This window comes from Fusarium vanettenii, assembly GCF_000151355.1.
Source record: "Fusarium vanettenii 77-13-4 unplaced genomic scaffold NECHAsca_210_unmapped, whole genome shotgun sequence".
Taxonomy (NCBI): domain Eukaryota; kingdom Fungi; phylum Ascomycota; class Sordariomycetes; order Hypocreales; family Nectriaceae; genus Fusarium; species Fusarium vanettenii.
Window position 1 is genome coordinate 1 of NW_003315681.1, and position 14660 is coordinate 14660.

General features: G+C 44.5%; 2 protein-coding genes across 2 annotated transcripts; one reads left to right on the plus strand and one right to left on the minus strand.

The window, feature by feature from the left end:
• Positions 1-5532: 5532 nt before the first annotated feature.
• On the minus strand, positions 5533-7107 carry NECHADRAFT_56796 (uncharacterized protein; the record flags this gene model as incomplete). Its single annotated transcript, XM_003039028.1, has 2 exons — positions 5533-6915; positions 6976-7107. 2 exons carry the CDS (start codon positions 7105-7107, stop codon positions 5533-5535), a joined length of 1515 nt encoding a protein of 504 aa, XP_003039074.1.
• A 2743-nt stretch (positions 7108-9850) lies between these two features.
• On the plus strand, positions 9851-12183 carry NECHADRAFT_11453 (uncharacterized protein; the record flags this gene model as incomplete). The annotated part of the gene is made up of 4 exons (XM_003039027.1): positions 9851-10792; positions 10863-11562; positions 11632-11853; positions 11909-12183. Coding segments are annotated over 4 exons (2139 nt in total), but the record flags the coding sequence as incomplete, so codon positions are not given.
• Positions 12184-14660: the final 2477 nt, after the last annotated feature.

Genomic DNA, 14660 nt, shown 5'->3' on the forward strand with positions numbered 1-14660 from the left:
TATTTTAATATTTACTAAGTTTAATTATATTTTATTTCTTATTTTATAGCGCTTTATAGGCTTATATTATTAATTTATAATATTTCCTTAATATTACTAAGTAGCTATTATATTAGCTTATATAAACTTAATAATTTCTTAAAGCTTTTTTATAAAAGCTTTTATATTAATTTCTTTAAGATTTTATAATAAAAATATATTTATATTATTAATTAAAAAGAGATAACGTACTTGATAAGCAAGTGAGCCAGTCAAGCAAGTGTGCCACTTTCCTCTCCCCCTCTAGATAGAAATCGCAATAAAAACACCATAAACCATTTAATCAATTAAAACTACTCACTATACCCTTCCCCAGATGTCTCAATCACTACCTAACAGGTCCTTGCATTATGGCCGGGCTTGCCGCATACACCACAGCGCCGAACACCCGGTCCGACCGACCTTCCTCGACCACCACTCCTCGACGATTCGGCCACTACCTGCGCATCCACATCCATTTGATCAATTACTTGCCTTCCTTCTTCTACCGTCATTACCCCTCTTTTCTGCAGTCTAGTCCTTTTTGCCCTCCGCCGCCGGCTTAGTATCTTATTTGCCTCTCGAAGGTCTTTGTTCTCAGCGGTCAATAAGGCAACCCGATGCATAACAGCCTTTGTTCCCTTCGCAAGAGACTATAGAGCCTCTAAAATTGACTCTGGGGAGCTACTTTGATGCCTTCTGATCCGCCTTTCGAGGTATTCAGACTGAGATCCGGCCTCAATCACGGTCTTTGGGGTCCTTGAAGCCCAAGGGGTCGACGGCTCAGCTGCCTCCTCAACCGGCGTTGGCGTCCGTAGCTGAACATCAAGCTTTGAGATCACAGTTTCTGGGTCAAGAGGAACAAGCCCAGCTCCTTTGAAAGCCCCCCTGATATTTCTTTCCGTCATAGTGGCCTTGTGTGCGGCGTGGAAGGCCGGAAAGAACTCCGTCTTTGAAACGTGGGTTATAGAACATCTGATCAGATGCTCTATTTCTCGACCATAAGCCTTCTTCAGCACGCTAAAGCACCCGACGTCAAGGGGCTGGAGCAGATGAGAGGAATGAGGTGGCATACAAAGCCGGATGATCTTCTTTTCCTCACAATATCTCTCGAATTCGATGGAGTGGTGACTTTCGTGGCCATCAAGGATTAAGAGACGATAGCGACTATTTGATCGCTTAGCTGTACACCGGTCAAAGTGCTTTAGCCACTCTAGACCAGTCTCATTATCGGTCCAGCCATTTTGGGTCGTCGCAATGGCCCAATCGCCCGGGAGGTTGCTTTCTCGGTACCAGTTGGCGAGGTGATATTGGCCCGCACCGATGATGAACGGCTGGATCGCCTGGCCTTCCGCATTAATCGCTTGAATGACTGTAATCCATTCCCGGTTTCCAGGCTGCACTGATTTCGGCTTTGAACGCCTTTCTGCACCTGTGACAACCATTCCGCTTGCAATCATGCCCATAAGAAAGCCAGTCTCATCAAAGTTATAGAGATCATCTGATCGGATGCCGTACTTCGCGATTGTATTCGCCACAAGCCGAAACCAATCGCGGATAATGGTTGGATCTTCGCATTTGGCTCTCTGATAGTCGTATTTACGAAAGAAACGCGTCTTAAGGTCTGGGTGTCGCTTGACGAAGTTATGAGCCCAACGCGTGCCAACCGGTGACGCGTCGCGGTCGGCAAGCAGTTGATCAGCCATATCTTTAACAGCACGTAGCCGGGGAGGAAATCCTCGCGAATCTAGGTCGAGAATAAAGTGAATAATGATCTCTTCCTCTAGATTAGATAGCCGACGTGATTTCTGGATAGTATCGCGTCGAGATTGAATGCCGTGCTGTCGGCGACGTAATGTCATTCGATTAACCTCATATGTATCTGCGGCGCGTCGGAGGCTTAGTTTTGGGTTATTTTGAAGGGCCCGAAGGGCAAGAAGCATTCTAGCCTCACAATTAGACTGTGACATGCTGGGTGGTTGAGAATTAATTGATCAAATGGAGAGGATGTAGGTTGAGGGATTTTTGGCACACTTGCTTGACTGGCTCACTTGCTTATCAAGTACGTTATATATAATAGCTATATTTAATAAAAAAGGGGTTTATATTAATTATTATATAATCGCGGTTATTAATAATAAATTATATAATAAATAAGAGCTAACCTTAATTATTTTAAGTAAAGTTAATATAAGCTTATAAGTATTTTTATATATCTTAATTTATTCTTTTAAGCTTTTTATTAATCTATAAGTAATATATTATATTAAGTTATTACTTAGTTTTTATAAGTTAATAAAAGGCTTATTAAAAACTATTTATTTAATTAAAGTTTTTATTATTAATAATAAATTTTAATATTTTATAAAAATAATAATAATAGCTAAGGAATTATTATATATATATTATTATATTTATATTATTTATTACTTTTAGGGTTATAACTTAAATAAAGTAATTCTTAATTACTTAAATATATTTTACTTTAATAAGCCTATAACTAATAGGTTTATTATAAAGTCTATAACTAAGTTACTATAAAGTTATTAAGGCACTAAGAGTAACCTTAATAAATCTTATTTAAGTTATTATTAAATTATATTTTAGCTATATATATAATAATTAGCTATAAAGCTATATATTAATTATAAGCTCTTTAGCTAAAAAACATATTAATATATTAAAGTAATTATATTATTTTATTTTAAGTATTTAGCTATAAATATATTATATTTAGCTTATATAATATATGTTTATAATATATCTTTCTTACGCTTATTAAGCTTATTTATCTTATTACTTCTAGGGACTTATAGCTTTTTTTAATAAGTTAATTTTTTAATATAATTTATTTTATATTTTATAAATTTAGATTTTTAGCTTAAAAGAGAAATAAAAGCTATAATCTCTTTATTTAATTATTATAAAAGCTTTTTTATTCATTTTATTATTTAATAATATAATTTATTATAAGTATTTAAGTTTAAGGTATTTTAAAAAGATTACTTAAGCTAATTATATACCCTTAGGGACTTTTTTTACCTTTTTATTAAGCTTTTTCTCTTTTTTAATTATTTTAAGTAATATATTAATTAGAATTAATTATAAATAATAGCTTTATTTTTTTTTATTTTTTACTTTTTATAATATATCTTACTTATAGTAATTTAATATATTAAGTATTATAATTTAATTATTAAATTAATACTTTAAGCTAAAATTAAACTTAGTTATTTTATTAATTTATTTATTTTATTTTTTAATAAATATTTTTTTAATTATAAAATACTATAAATTCTTATAATTTATAAAGATTATAAAATAATTATAGCTATATAGCTTTAATTTTTATACTTTTAAATAATATATAATAATTAATATTTCTTTATTAGAAATAAAGTAATTATATTTAATAAGATTATATTATTATAAGAAAAATATAATTAGCTTAAGTCTTTTTTATAAATTTAATTATATTAATATATTATTATTAATATCCCTTAAGAAATTAATTTTAAAATAAATCTTTTATAAAAGGTTAAATTTTATTAATATTAAGGTATTTATAAAGTAATTTTTTAATTTTTAAAATATTATTTCCTTATAGGGACCTTATAAAAAAGGTATACCTTTCTTATATAGCTTTATTAAAAGTATTATAATTTTTAAGAAATCTAAGATAAAGACTTAATAGTAATTAATAAACCTTATAAAGCTTTAAATTCTTTTTATTATTAAGGGAATAATTTATTTATAGATAGCTTATTATTTCTTTAAATTATAAGTTATTTTTTTTTATTTTTATAATAAAGCCTAGGTATTTTACCTTTTATATAATAAACTTATATTTCTTAAGATTAAGATATAGCCTAGCCTTATTTAAGGTATTAAGAACTAATTAAACCTTTATTATATAATTTTTATAAGTCTTATTTCTATAAATAAATATATTATTAATATATATTATAATAAATTAATTAAAGTATTTTTAAAAGGTATTATTAATATATTATTAAAGTATTATAAATATATTAATAAGTTTAAAAGGGATTATTAGCTATTTATATAATTTAAATCTTATATAAAAAGCTACCCTAGGCTTATAACCTTTTTTAATTTAAATCTTATAAAAAATAATTATTATATTAAGCTTTATAAATTACTTAGCCTTTATTAAGATTCTTAAAGTCTTTATAATTAAAAAAAAAAATAATAATCTCGCTATATAATTATATTAAGTATATAATAATTATAATAAAAATAAATTCTTTCTTTAAGTTTTTTAATTAATAATATTAGAGCTATTATAAATAAGCTATTAGCTTATATAAACCCCTTATTAAGTAAATTATTAAGGACTTTTTATAATATTATTAATTCCTCTTATAATATTAAGTAAAAGAGTCTTTATAATAAGGTTAATTTATTATTATATTAGTCTTTTATTAAATTAATCTTATAATTATAGCTTAATTATTAAAAAGGTAATTATAAGGCTTTAATAAATAAAAAGAAATAGGAATAATTTTATAAGACCTCTTAGGGAATTAACTTTGCTATTTTAATTAATTCTTTTTTTTATTAAGCATTTTTAGCGCTTTAGCTATATTAACTAAATTAATTAATATAATAAAAGTAACTTATTATAGTTATACTATCTTAAGGCGCTAAAAGCGCCCTATAGGATAGCTATAATATATTATATTAAGTAATTATAACCTTAATAAATTAAGGTTATAAGTAACCTTTTAATTAAGTAGCTAACTAGCCTTATTACCCTATAGCTACTACCTAGCTATCATATAATAATTATAACCTCGATCTATTAAGTTATAGCAAAGGTCGCGGGTTTAATTCCTAGTAATTACTTTACTTATGCGGCTTATAAGGCTACTAACTAGGCGATTATAGCATGCGATTACGGGGTCGTATTAGCTAAGTGGAGAGTACCAGGGAGAATAAATAAATGAATGAATGATATGAAAAAAGACATCCTCTGGAATGCTATAACGAGTGAATTACTGACCAACCCCCCGGCGGACCGAAACCATCGCGACGCCCATGACCCGTCGAAATACCACCTGAAGGGATCCGATTGCCTGTTCCGAGGCCCAGCGTGCGCGGGCCCGAGGTTTCTCGTCCCTTGCTCCAAGTCCTCTATCAGATATCCAAGGAGCTTGAGCAGGTTAGAGACAAGATTGCCTACACGACACCTGGCAGGGTAATTCACAGAGTTGAGCCCGGCTAATCATTATATCAAGAGCTTTGCAGTGGGAAAACTCAAATACTTGGAATATTAAATAATGGCCCCGTTGAGAGACGGCAACGGAAATAAGAAGAACCAAAAAGACTACACCCATTAATAAACGTCCTGCTTGCTGTCATATAGATTGGAGCTGTCTGCTACCAACGTTCAACCTTGACTCTAGCATCTGCTGCCGTTCTCAGGGACGGAACCCCTAAAGTCACGCGTTAGCTCCAAATCGGTAATTATCATACGGGAAACGGGCAGACTTACTCAATGTACCAGCCCTCGAACCAGGACTTGCCGCCCTTGGGGCAGTTTTGGATCAGATGATAGAGCATCCCCTCGCACGTCGAGGGCTCGAGGGAGGCACCGCTGCCAAAGTCGTTGCGCCCCACCCACCGGATCGCGTGAGGGCCGAAGGGCGTATTGAAGCATCCGTACTTGATCTGGCCCGGCTGGTAGCCATAGCTGCCGTCGCTGGTGTCCTTGCCGTCGCACCACTGCGCCACCGAATCCCACGCGGCCTGGTAGTTGTCGCCCCATACCCAGCCCTGGGTGAAGCACTCGAGCTTCGTGGGCGGCTTGTAGCCCTGCGGGCGCACGCAGACGTAGGCGTTTGCCCAGAGACCCTCGCAGCCGTTGGTGATGGACGTGTGCCACTCCTCGAGCCGGCTGGGCGCGATGCCGTACTTGGCGGCGATCCAGGCGCAGGTCTGGTCTTTTTCGACGCGGTGGAACTTTTCGCAGTTGCTAATCATGCCGGGCTGGGTAGGCGTGGGCGTGACGATGGTGCCTGGCGGTTTCGTAGAGGTTGGGACCGGGTTTCCGCCAATGACGCCTACGCAGATGTAGACATTGGCCCAAATGCCGGTGCAGTCGGATCCCACGCCAGGGTTCCATTTCTTGATGTCGCTCTCGGAGACGCCGAGCTTAGAGGCGATAGTATTACACAACTCATCCTTCTGCACCTTATAGAACTTGTTGCAGTTCTCAACCATGCCGGACTGAATAGGTGAGGGTGTGGTCACTCCGTTGCCACTAGAAGTAGTAGTAGTGGTAGGCGGAGGTGGGCTTCCGCCGATAACCCCGACACAAATATAGACATTAGCCCAGATGCCTGTGCAGTCGGATCCAACGCCAGGGTTCCATTTCTTGATGTCGCTCTCAGAGATGCCGAGCTTGGAGGCTACTGTGTTGCACAACTCATCCTTCTGCACCTTGTAGAACTTGTTGCAGTTCTCAACCATGCCAGGCTGAATGGGCGAGGGCGTGGTCACCCCGTTACCAATCGAAGTAGTAGTGGTAGGCGTGGACGGGTTCCCGCCGACGACCCCGACGCAGATGTAAACATTGGCCCAGATGCCTGTGCAGTCGGATCCGACACCGGGATTCCACTTGATTATGTCGCTCTCAGATAGACCAAGCTTGGGGGCAATTGTGCTGCATATCTCATTTTTCTCAACCTTGTAGAACTTGTTGCAGTTCTCTACCATGCCAGGCTGGATAGGGGAAGGTGTCTCTATGACGGGCGGGCCAGTAGTAGTGGGTGGTGGTGAGCCCGAGGTAGTCGGAACAACAACTTCCGGGCCTTCGATACAGTATGACCGGCCGGTGATGAAGTTGCCGCAATCTTTTGTGATGGACGGGTTCTACGCCAAAGCACATGTCAGTCGTCGTAAAGAAGTGTTAGGTTACGCTGAAAAACTGACCCAACTCAAAAAGTCCTCAAACTTGATCTTGAAGGATGGGGCAATGTCCTCACACGCCACAGAACCATCATTGTCCCACCAGAACTCGCAGTCCGGATTCGGGTCGTGGGGCATGTTAGGATCAACATCCATGATTCCAACTTTGTTGGGCTTGGTGCTGCTTGCATGAGGGGCCGCCGTGACTGGTGGTGTTGCGACTGAGCTGTTGGTATAGCGGACACCGCTTGGCACTGCGGCGTGTGGTATGGCTTGCACATTCTGTGCAGACAGGATCACCGCGGCACCGGTCAAGATTACCGGCAGGAAGCTGTTTGAAAAGCCCATGTTGTCAACAAATTTGAAGGAGTCGGTGATGGTGATTGTTGTAGGCAGCGGCAGTAGATTTCAGAAAGTGGGTGCTCTGGCATTTATACATGGACTTGATGCTGGCATTATTGATTGACGATTTACGGCTTGTCCGATTTAAAAACAGACGCTTATTAATGTTGGGGCACTCACAGACGGTGAGACGGTGGCTCGTCGCTTTCAATGGGGAGTGAGTTTGTGATGGGCCGGTTGACAGAGTTCAAGGTCTCGACCCCCACCGCCTTCCATGATAGATTTCGGCGCAAATCGCGGCCTCGAAGCGAAATCAATCGAAAAGAACTTTGAAAAGAGCTCGGTCTTCAATTCAGGCCTCAAGGTAAAACGGCCCGACGTCGTCTCGATGCACCTGGCTCGAGGCTGAACTGGGCGGGGTTGCAATGATCGTGTGATGATTCCATTTCGAAAGTAGCTTCGCCTGGTGAGTCCTAATAGAGAATTATCACACAACTATCAGGGAAAAAACTGCGGCATTTTGTCGCTCTGGGATACTCACGCGCAGGACCTTTTGCCGGAACTAAGGGACTCTCGGCGAGGACGATCGAGCGAGGGCAACGTTACTCGGGACATGGACCGGCCGGCTCTGTTTCCGCCATTTGATTCTGACGTGAGACGTTAGTCTTTAGCCCTCGATAGATGGGACGAATGAAGTCCGTATCCGGAATCTAGGTGCAGGGATAAGCGTCCTCTATACCCCTTGCTAAACCACGTGCGGTGCAGGTGGATGGTCACCAAATTGACAATACAGTTGGAGGTAAATCTCCTCGGGTGCCCAACAGTCAGAGTACTAGATCTAGTTCTAGTAGATACGCTGAGAATAAAAACCCAGCCTATGAATTGGAACCCCCAATTGCACTGTTGAAGGATGCTCATAGGGAACCTCTGGCCTAGCATCGGCATGTATGTCCATTACTCACGACCTCGTGTATGCGGCTTACTTTCACACCTTATTTTACGCCGGGGCCATCGTGTGCAGCGTGACCAAGATCGGAAGAGAGCAGCGCCAAGTTCATGTAGGCACACATACAGCCCGGCCGATCCAAGTCTCCGGTCGGATCCCGCGCGGGAACATCGCTTGGACATCGCCAAGAGCGGTGGGGGCGATGTCATGACTGCTTTCGGTTCGCCCATGCAAGAAAGCTTAACGTGAGCTATAAATGTGTAAAACTCGTTGCATCCGATACCTAAACCCTGCTACTTCCACCACAGCTGAACCCCTGGAGCGGAAAATGACCACCGTTTCGGGACAGTCTTTCGTGCGTGCCCTGGTCCAGACAGTAGTACCCCATGTCGATGCCCACTCTTCGCTGACCGGCGACCGGAGCGGGCCGAGCCGGGGGGCATTCGAGTGATTGGACCGCACGGGTTTTGCCTCACGCACTAGGGCTTCGATGCACGTCGTGCCTGGTCGATGGGCAGATGAGGTGAGACTATCTGTTGGTCACAGACTCAGGCTCCGTTTTTCCGGCTTCATCAGTCTTTTATACGAGTAGCGCTCGGTACCACCTAGACAGGAAAGTAGCTTCAAAAGTATGTTCAAGACCAGTCTACGGACCATAAACAGCACAGCCGTGATTGGAATTCTTACGTGTGAATCATCACTTACTCTTTTGATCGACCATTCCTTGCAATGGTTTCATTGACTAGTTGAAAGAGTTATAGCCTCAAATCCATCAGAATCCACGCCGTCACGCGACTTACTCGCACCACCCTCGAACGGCACTTTGGCAATAGTTGCTCCATGGAAGCCTCGGTCGGGAGCAGAAGTCCCCCCGGGGTCTCTTGGACAGTTAGTTTTTCCCACCCTTTGACGGCTGGGAAATTAACGCACTAGAATTATAAGAAGAGCAAATGGCCATGGTGTTAAATTCCTCTGTATTCAGCCCGCCCATAGTGGTCTGTGATATATTGTTTATAAGAGCCAAGCAACCTCAGCCAGGTGCCCCATCTTCGCTCTCTGCTTTCGTGCTGTCTCCTAGCACCTTTTCATCAATAGTCACAATCTTGTCGTTTCTTATTTTGCCGCCACCGCCAAGCGCATCAAAAGATGCGGTGGAAAGTTCGCAGCTGCCTCCCAAGGCTCCTGCTTCTGTCCGCCTCAGCATCAGCTCTGACGTCGTTGGAGCAAATCGAAAAAAATGCTTTGCCGTGCCCCGACGCCTGCCTAGGCAAAGGGCCCGCGGATTGGTCTCTGTACCCCTCTGCCGACAAGCTGGCTGCTTGCCCACAGCCTCTGTTGCTCAGCCTTGGTCTCAGTACCGCGTTCGATGACGAGAAAACCGACAGTCCCATACGTGCATGCACGCTGGGCAATGCCAAAACCAAGGTCAATTATCTCGTCGAGTCGGACTATGTCGACCCCGAAGCCATGGGCAAGACAAACTTTGGCTCTGTTCGGCGTAGGGCCGCTGAAGTCAACTCTACTTGCGGCGCTGGGCCCTCGGAGAAGCTAGAGACTCCCATACGCCTCTCGTCATTCGACACAAGCATCGAGCCTCTTGGCAAGGATCCAGGAGCTGATGTTATCCTGGCAACCAAAACTATCACCCATCATCTTGAAAAGGCCCGGGCGAGTTGCGAGAAGACAATCCTGTTTGCCTATATCCGCGGCACGCTTGTGGGCCTCTATGCTGGTTCTCAGGTCGACAGACGCAAGACAATCGACGCTCTACTCCCAACCTTTGTCCAGGCGCTGCAAGGTGGCTCCGACGTTCGGCAAGCCGTCGAAGCCTGTGATGAAGGTCCTGCAAGTGATGTGTTCGGTCTGATCGCAGACCCTACTGGCGACTTTGTCGCAGTCCAAGCCGCCGTCAAGTCATGGAACGAGGGCAAGTGCGTTGCTGGCGGCAAAGGCAGCAAGACGAAGGATCTCTCCAAGCTGACTGCCTGGGGATACACGCTGGCCGCCAATGCCAGAGGCCACAGCGCCCGTTCTCTCGATGCGAGGGACACGTGTCGCAGCATCGAAGCCGAGAACGGAGATACATGCGAGACGCTTGCCAAGCGCTGTGGTGTTAGTCTTGCCTCCTTTGAGAGCGCAAATAAAGCGACAAAAGACCTCTGCGACAAGACGCCAGCGGGCCAACCCGTATGCTGTTCCTCCGGCGAGCTGCCGAGCATCAAAGCCAAAATCCAGTCAAACGGAGTTTGCACCAGCTATGACACGAAGATGGGGGACATCTGTGACACAATCGCCGCGAAGCACGGTATTACAGTTGAGGATCTCGAGAATTGGAACAAGAAGACCTGGGCCTGGGATGGCTGCGGCAACCTGAACCCATATGTGCGCATCTGTGTCAGCGCGGGCGACCCTCCGATGCCTGCTTCGGTATGGAATGCCGAATGCGGGCCGACCAAGAATGATACCAAGCCGCCAGGGGAAGGCGAAGAGCTCGCAGACTTGAACCCCTGTCCTCTAAATGTCTGCTGCAATAGATGGGGGATGTGCGGATTGGTGAGTGTTCTGCAGTACGCCCCCTCCCAATGCTGATCCGAGTAGCTGACACACACATCTCTGCGTGCAGACGGACGAGTTCTGTCTTAAATCCACCTCCAACACAGGGAACCCGGGCACGGGGCAGCCAGGAGAGGGCGGATGCATTTCCAACTGCGAGCGAAAGCTGACAAACAACGGCAAGGCGCCTGAAAAGTACCGCAAGATTGGCTACTTTGAGGCGTGGAACTACGACAGGCCTTGCCAGCACATGCACGTCCTGGACATTGACAAGTCATACTCGCACATTCACTTTTCATTCGGTGAAATCTCGCAGGGTCTCCAAGTCGTCATTCCTGATAGGGTCAAAGAGCAGTTCGAGGCTTTTAAGAAGGCCGCTGACCTTCCTGCCAAGAAGATTCTTGCGTTCGGAGGCTGGGCGTTTTCGAATGAGGCGGCTGATACAAGTCTTTTCCGAAAGGCCTTTTCTGCTGGTAATCGAGAGGCATTTGCAAGCCGCGTTGTGGATTTTGTCTCCAAGAATAACCTGGATGGTGTCGACTTTGATTGGGAGTATCCCGGGGCAACCGATATCGAGGGTTCGGACCCGGGACAGAAGGACGATGGTGACAACTACTACGAGTTCCTCAAGGTCTTGCGTGGAAAGCTCCCTAAGGATAAGTCGCTCTCTATCGCCGCTCCTGCTTCCTATTGGTATCTAAAGGGTTTCCCGATCAAGAAGATGGCCCCTCTCCTGGACTATATCATTTTCATGACCTATGACTTGCATGGTAAGTTGAGCAAGCTCGCTTCAGGAGACCCCGTCTTGACTTTGCTAACGCCCTTGAACCTGTGAATAGGACAATGGGATGTAGGTAGCAAATGGGCCAGTCCTGGTTGTCCCGCAGGAAACTGCCTGCGCTCCCACGTCAACTCCACAGAGACGATGGATTCCCTGATTATGATCACAAAAGCCGGAGTCGAGTCCCACAAGGTTGTTGTTGGCGTGAGCAGTTATGGCCGGTCATTCAAAATGTCCAGCTCCACCTGCCGCGGCCCTCAGTGTATGTTTTCACGCCTCCGTGTAACACTGGATATTCTACAGCTGACACAATGTTCAAGGTACCTATCTTGGAGAAAGGAACAAGTCTCCTGCGAAAAAGGGCCGGTGCACTGGCACAGCGGGATACATATCCGACTTCGAAATCAACGAAATAATTGGAAAGGGTGGAGCCATCAAGACGTGGTATGACGAGGCGACTGACTCAGACTACCTTGTCTACGAGGGAGACGAATGGGTTGCGTACATGTCCAAGGTGACAAAGACTCGTCGAATGAGGGACTATATGAAGCTCAACTTTGGCGGAACAACAGACTGGGCGATTGATCTCCAAGTCGACTTTGAGAAGCGCTACACGTCAGGACGACCAGTCTTCCTCGACCCCAAAGTATACGAAACCCCATCAGCCGCTTGCGAAGCGCCTTGCACCTTGGTATTCCCCCCAAGTAAGCTTTCAGAGGCAACTACTATCAAACCTGGAAAGTTCACCACGTCTCTCGAATACGGAGCCGACGGAAAGACTACAATCGGCGGCAAGGAGACCACAGCATTCATCACCAAGACCGTGACAATCACGGTGGACGTTCCGGAAATCACGACAAACAGCATGATGTACTCCAACGTCAACGTCACGCAGGGCCAAAAGAATACGGATCTCGTCTTGCGTCCGAGCATCAAGGTACCACCTATTCCTGTACGAGTACCGGATGGCGAAGGCGGCACGACAACACGCACGTTGACACTGCCGCCGTACCCATTCTCTACTAAGCGACCGGGATCCTCGGGAACAGGTACAACTAGCAAGCAGCCGTTGGAACCGACATTATTCCCAACCGACATCCGCTTTACGCAGACTCATACTCGTCTCCCGACAGGAGTAAGAACAAGACTTTTTTTTTTTTTTATCATCCCCCCCCCCCCCCCCTTTTCGCTTCTTCACTTTTAGCGCAAACTGACGTTGTATTCAGGACCAAGACACTATTTCAGGCCTGCCGGTCTATGTGGAATGGCCTACGGGAATTATTGAAGCAATCGAGGACGAAGTCGAGGACATTGTGGCTGTGGACGACGGCTTCAAGTCGCCTTGTAAACTATGGTACTTCCACGTGAGTACCCAACAGTCGCGTCCAATCTGGCCAAGACTATTAACCAATACCATGAAATAGTTCTGCCCGCCCGGTATTAAAGGATTAAGATGGACTATCAAGCCAGGCATATACCCGCCGTGAGTAATCTCCCCATCGTTCGTCACGAGAGTATATCAAGACATCTAATAAAAACGAATTTGAACATATTTAGAGGCCCTCCGCCCCCCAACGTCATCAAGCCCGATGGTATTCATCTACCATCTCCCATTCGGGTCGAGTTTCCTCCTTGGCCAGAAATCACGTAAGCATACCATCTCAAAGCACGACTTTTACAAACAACTCGAGTCCATTTTCGCTTACCATAGGCAGTGTTGGCCCCAATCACTTACCTACATACCCCCCGAAGCCCGATTGCGAGCCAGACTCGGCATCACTCTGCTGGACAACGACAACGCTATCCCCGACCCTCGTGGGCCCGTCAACCTCTACGTATACCACGTCAACAACTCGCTGCGAGACCGTGTACGGTTGCGAAGTGAAAGACTGGGAAACGGAGTATACCAAGAAACTAAAATGCCCAATCCCAACCCAGGTTTCAAAGCGTCGTCCCGATCCTGAAGACGACGGTATGAGCGTCTTACAACGGCGGGCAAACTGCAACCGCCGTGCCGCTCTTATTCCCACGTCGATCCGAGATCCTGGCAGAATACGAGCCCTCCTTGATTCGTACAAGATTCAGTATACAGAGGTAACGTCGGTCAGATACGTCGAGAACGGAGCCCCTGCAACGCTCTACATTTACTGGTGGATCGAATCAATACACCCAGCAGTGGCGACGAGAATAGACCAGGATGTACGTCCCATCCACCAACTCCTTCCTGCTTCAAAGTATTTTTTTTTCAAGACTGACAGCGTGATTCGCCGCATTGAAAGCCCTCGGTGGCCGGAATGTACGACTTTGGAGAAGCAGCGCCAGTTCCTAGAAAGCCGAGTCCGCGTCGAGATGCCAATATAACTTCGGAGGACGAAGACGTTGCCCGCTCTCAAGCCAAGAGGGCCCCCTACACCATCAGAACGTCAAGGGACTGGGCAGCAGCTCAGGTCAGCATGCCCAGGGGGGCAATTTGGAAAGACCCGAATAGGGATGAGTACCAAAACAACAGAAATCCCGAGTACCACATCGCGTCTCAACCAGAGATGGGTCGAGGACAGTTTGTCTACGTCATCCAAGAAGCTGCTTATGAGATGAGGAATAATGTAGGTGCATTTAAAAAGCCTTGGAGATTCATCAATATTCTCTGTAACCAAGTTGGGCAATCTCAACAGAGCTGCTCAACGGTTATACAACCCTACTTCTAGCTGACACGCACTAGGAATTCCAAGGTCTGACTTACGACGACACGCTCGAAGTACCTATATACCACAAACCCACAGTTCCCAAAGACCAGTTGGATTCAGGCCACGGGACTGGTGTCCTCGGCCAGCTAGTCGGGAGCACAAAGGGTTTCGCTAAGAATGCTATGGTCTATCCCGTCAGTCGGAGGAGTCAATTTGGAGACGAATTGACGACACTGGGCAGCCTTGCCGTCGTCCTCGAATCCATTGTGAGAAACAATCAGCGTGGGAAAGCCGTCATTAACATTAGCTTTGGTCATGTCCCTGATGCCGGTGGAATCAACGGGCCTTATCTTGACGCCATACGTAAGACGAAGCCAACCTTTTTCCCTCTTTGATTCCGGGA